The sequence below is a fragment of the Coregonus lavaretus genome, assembly GCF_964263955.1.
Source record: "Coregonus lavaretus genome assembly, chromosome: 37".
Classification (NCBI taxonomy): Eukaryota; Metazoa; Chordata; class Actinopteri; order Salmoniformes; family Salmonidae; genus Coregonus; species Coregonus lavaretus.
The window spans coordinates 26,151,949-26,157,539 of record NC_140024.1 but is presented as its reverse complement, the minus strand read 5'-3'; the positions used below and the strand labels follow the sequence as shown (position 1 = coordinate 26,157,539).

Below are 5,591 nucleotides of genomic sequence, written 5' to 3'. Positions count from 1 at the left end.
CAAATGAGGAGGACCATATAGTATACCACTCATCATCATCATCACCACTACCTATGCATGAAAGTCGATTCAGATCAAATTGATAAACATTCTCATAACCTCCATTTCGGATTTGGCCAATGGCGTGCTGTGACATCAAATAGCCATATATCCCTGCACCAATCAAATCGCGTCCCCCTCACAAGCCACACCCACCGATCCTCCCCCAACCCTCCCTCACGCACTGTGCTGCCACCGGATGCAGTTGTCATGGAGATGGAAAAGGAGCCAGCATCCGCTCCTCTGCTGTTGCCATGGAAATCCCTGTTGCAGCAGCATCGCTCTCTGTAGCGCCAGGAGAGCCGGAGGAGCAGCGCGAGCCCACCCTACCCGTTCAGCACCGTGGACAGCACCATAGGACCAGACCGCCGTTTAACCACGGGAGATTTTACATGCTGATAGTTATCGGAGAAATCTCAACGGACCACCACCTTCAGTCTGCCAAAAAACACTTAAAACAGGGTGAGTGGGCTACTTGACAGGGTATTATAAGTCTTTACACATCTTTCTAAACTGTTCAAGTTCAAGATTACCCACAAAGATGTTGTTTTATGTAAAAATGTGGTTTGTTTAGATGTCAGAGGCTTGACCCCTATGCATTGGCCTGCACTTGCAATATTAAAATGTATGACAAAAATCTAACCAAATTGGTTTTTAGAACAAGCTGTGACTTTGTTTGGAATATTGTCATCATCTAATTAATCCATTGCAGCGGATCAAAAAGGGAGCGGATGATGCCTATATCTCAAATACAGGCTGCAGTATGAGTGAGTTAGATTTCAGATTGAGCAGAGCTGTTTGGTAATGCATACATAGAGGACACTGCACCAGATGTATAGCCCCCTATAGGGCTGAATATAGCAATACGGAACACAAAACTATTGTACCAGTATGTGATATCCTGAATGACTGCAGTGTTTCTGGTATAAAGAGTTTAATTACTCTTTATAGTTTGCAATGGATTATTCTCCATAGTTATTGCAGTTGGCTGTAATAACTAAGAATTTGCAAATGTGAAATCAATAGGCCCTACTGGGTTATCTGAAACACTGGAATATAGATGACTGGAAATAATCCCAGACAAAAAAACATGATGTTAAATTATTCTAGAGAAAACTGTGACAGGTCGTTGAATAGAATAAGGTTGAGGCAATACACTGGCCAATCAAGAAAAAACACAAACCCTGAACTGATGTCTCTTCCTGTGCCAATGGACACTCTTTTAAATGAGAACTGGCATCATTCACAACAGGGAAACAGCTTGCATACTGGGTAGTTCACCATTTACAGGGGGCGTAATAAGGTTAATCATATAACTGCCAATATTAATAACAATCATCTTCCTACAAGGGGTTATTTGCCAACCCAGTAATTTTCCGATGTTACTGTACATTAGGGGTTATCCATTCCCAGTACTCGAAGGAAGGCCATGGTGTTTAATGGTTTTTAATCCATGACTTTGAGTCAGTGGTTGATTAAGATGGTGAAGGCCCTCTCCAGCCTATTAGTAGAAATCTACCAATCAGTGCCAAGGAGCAATAACAACCAGCAGGGTCATGTTCATTAGGTCACGTGACAGAAATCAGCCCCTAGACAGGCACTTCTACTCCAACAGTAATGTGTTTGTTGTATGGTTATAGATAATTATGGGTAACATAGTGCATCATGCTACATTTGTTATCGTGTGTTAACAGGGGTGCAGTCTTGGGACATCGATCTGACTCTGTGCGACCTGAACAGGGAGCTGCAGCTCTTTGAGACGCGACACTCCGCCCAGTTCTCCTCAGAGGTCAAAGGTCAGTCCTGTTCAGGGTCAAAGGTGATAGTTTGGGGTTGCATGACTCACATGGACAAACGGGCCTAGCAATAAATTGTTAGAAGTGATCAGTTTGCGGAAGGCGAGGCTCAGAATCACTCATCTTGATCACATAAGGAGAAGTTATTTGAGATGCAAAGGGATTTGTATATCAGTGATTCTGAGCAGTCCGACTGCAATGTAGTCAGTCAATCTCAAACATGCACACTAACGAGAGGAGAGGAACTAACGAACACAGTGTCATCCTGTTGTCTTGAGTCTAGTGTTTCTGTGTGTCATGTCTGCTTGGTTTGTGTGTTTTCCACATTTTACAGAAATTGCTGATGAACAGATGTAAAGTTTCCTCATATTTCCTCCTTATGAGCCTAATCAATAGAAAGTCGATACATCAGCCCTGATGCAGTCTGGAAAGCTTTGCTCTTTTATTACACTAAGTAGCTTTTGAAAGGTTTTCAGAGTAAATAAAACGTTCGGTGACAGGAGCCGTTGGAGAGAATCCATGGGCTGTGTCCCAAATAGTACCCTATTCCCTATTTGGTGCACTACTTTTGACCAGAGCCATGGTTCCTTTCAGGGCTCTAAAGGAAGTCGCACACTCATCTCTACCGCTGTGGATTTTTTTTTGACCAGCACCTCGGCTAAAGAACAGGGTGTTCTTTCAGAGCTGTAGTTAGTTGCTGCAAGAACTTGCAGTGGCCTTATCACTGACATCCACCTTCCTGTCTGTGGTTATGACTGCTACACACCCCTTGCACTGTTTTTGCTGACTTAAAATTAAATCTAAAAAATGATTAATTTGATTTTTTTCCTACTGATCTACACAACCTGCTTAACATTTTCAAAGTGAAGGAAAAAGGAAATAACATTTTTTTAATGAATAAAAAATAAAAAATGAAGATGTCTTGATTGCATATGCTTCACTTCCCAGAGTTAATACTTTGTGGAAGCAACTTTGACAGCAATTACAGCAGTAAATCATTTGTAATAAGATTCTACCAACCCTGCATAACTCTTAGGGCATATAGCTATTGTTTTTGTCAAAATTGCTCAAGCTCTGTAAATTTGGTTGGGAATCATTGATGGACAGCAATATTCAAACCTTGTCTCTGATTTTCAAGCAGATTTAAGTCAGGACTGAGACTGTACCCCTCAGGAACACTCAACACCTCTTGGAAAGCCATTCTGATGTGTCTTTGGCATTAAAATGTGTTCATTGTCCCACTGACAAATACAACTCTATCCCAGGGTTAGGTACTCAGAAGACTGAGGCAGGTTTTCGTCTAACTTTTTACCTGGGCTTTGCTCCTTTCATATTTATTTTGATCCTGATAATCCGCAGTCCCTGCAGGTGACAAGCATACCCATAACATGATGCTGCCACCAAAATACTTGAAAATACAGAGGGTTGATCAGTTATCAGATTGTGTCAAGTCTGGGCTTCCGGAAGAGTCACACAAGACATGTCCTTTCTCAGCAGACATCTCTATTATTGTCACCTCTTTGTCTGTGACCCAAATGGCACCCTATTCCCTATATAGTGCACTACTTTTGACCATGGTCCATAGGGCTCTGGTCAAAAGTATAGCACTATGTAGGGAATAGGATGCCATTCGGAACGTAGCCCTGGAATGGAGTCACTATTCTCCAGACAAGAGAAGGCACCATGGGGATGAGCTGTAGATGAAATGGGGCGTATCGACCAGACTCTCATATTAAGGTTATAGGAGACTGTGGATCGATGGCTCTAATGTCAAAGTGAACACAATCTCCCCTGGCTGAAGATGAGACCAAGGCCTGTGGTGAGCCAGTGGAGCCGTGGAACTACTGTGTGTCTGTGGGTCGTCACTATCTGACCATGCTGTAGACGACGGAAGTACAACATCTTCTATTCACAAACCCTAACCCTAGAAACCATGCTTGCTTATTAGCTATGAATGAGTATTGTCACTTTAGTCTATTCTAGCATGGCTCTCTGATGACCACCCTGCCTGTTGCTTACAGCAGCAACTGTTCATGCCATCTCCATCTCCTCCTCATTGGTCCTTCTTGTATAAGCAGTCACTGAAATACTATTTATTTTTGTATGTCTATTTCTGATATACACTGATATATCTCATTATTGACGCAGCAGCAGAGTTGAGCATATGTTGTTGTCACTTTCCATGATCCCGTGTGAGAAACCCTTCAACTGATCAAAGCAAAGGAGCCTCTATATCTCTCTCCATCCACCCACTCATTTCACACATAGCCAGTGCTGGCTCATGCTACAGATGTAGAATCTTAATTTGATCACTCTTTTGTTGCTGAGGATTTTCCTACACTGCAGGAAATGCAGATGAGATTTGTAATTTACATAAATTCACTGAAACCCCACACTAACACACGGTTATATTAACAGTATTGCACTTTTCATGTAGCCTACTTTTGGCCAGCTAATAGCCAAACCACCGATCAAGCATCATTATGAACTAAACATTCAAATCCTGTTGCTGCAGGACTATTTTGCCGGGACAATATACTGTAGGTCAAATTAAGATCCTACGTCTGTATAAATATATAGATTGTTTTCAGAACATTGAATCATTAGCAAGAAAGGAAACAGGCAGTAAAGCAAAGCTAAAAGTGAAAAGGGCTCTGTTTTTGGCTGAAATGACACCATACTCACTATATAGTGCACTACTTTTGACCAGGGGCTCTAGTCAAAAGTAGTGCACTATATAGGGAGTAAAGTGTCATTTGAGACAAAACCTATATACTATGAACATACAGTATATACTTTTTTCAAACCACTGAATAATTGGCAATGGAAGAAATAAGGCAGTTAGCATAGAAGTGAGTGTGAAGTGAAAATGACTGTATTACCTGCAATAGAGATATGTGAACAGGGTGTGATATTTAGGATATGTACCAAATGGCACCCTATTCTCTTTAAAGTGCACTACTTTTGATCAGAGGGCCCTGGTCAAAAGAAGTGCACTATAAAGGCAATAGAGTGCCACTTGGGACGCAACTCTGTCTAAAGGGGTTGGAATATGGAGGAGGGGGGTTTAAAAGGATGTTATTTTCCATCCTTAGGGGGTATCAAAAATATGTCTTACCTAAAAAGTAATACCATAACCATGCAAGGCTTTGATCAACAAAAAATATATACATGTATATTGAGAACCGAAGTGAAACCCAAAGCAAGTCATACACACAACCCTCTCCTATTGATTTGAATATAAAAGGTGGAGGGGTGGGCATACTCGACAAACACATTTTGGCATGGGAAAGATGATAGCGTCTGTCCCTCAGGAAGTAGATTTGAATACTGAGCACTGAGCACAGCGACATTCTCCTTTGGTATGCCAGACTACATGTCTTGTCTGACAGCTCCTAATTTACATACCGCTGTTTGATCTTCCCATCGCTGCATAATCACACATCAGGTTGCTATTGGACCAATCCACCAATCCACCAATCCAAATCCATTTGATTAGTATGCACTGTCACAGTCAGGGTGCCTGTTTTGGGTTCTCTGTCTGTCAACACCTCAGACAAACACTTATTCCTTTCACTGCTGTTTATCGCTTTACTTGACTGTTTTACTTGCCTCTCTCTCTCTGTCTCTCGGACAGTTTTATCTCCTATCTTTTTCTTGCTTGTTGTCCCCCTCTATCTTCCATCCCTCCATTATTACTCTCCCTCTATCATTGCAGCTCTCTCATGAACAAAACAATTTCCTACAATTTCCTAC

At 41.7% G+C, this 5,591-nt stretch overlaps 1 protein-coding gene across 1 annotated transcript in view; it reads left to right on the top strand.

Annotated features, from left to right (window-relative positions):
* Nucleotides 1–249: 249 nt before the first annotated feature.
* The window catches only part of LOC311111392 (uncharacterized protein), a gene marked incomplete at both ends in the record, with an annotated part of 153,995 nt that continues 148,653 nt past the window's right edge, over nucleotides 250–5,591 (top strand). Inside the window, 3 exon segments of the mRNA XM_084154108.1 lie at nucleotides 250–271; nucleotides 274–501; nucleotides 1,734–1,835. Of these exon segments, the coding sequence (XP_084010234.1) occupies nucleotides 250–271; nucleotides 274–501; nucleotides 1,734–1,835 (352 nt within the window).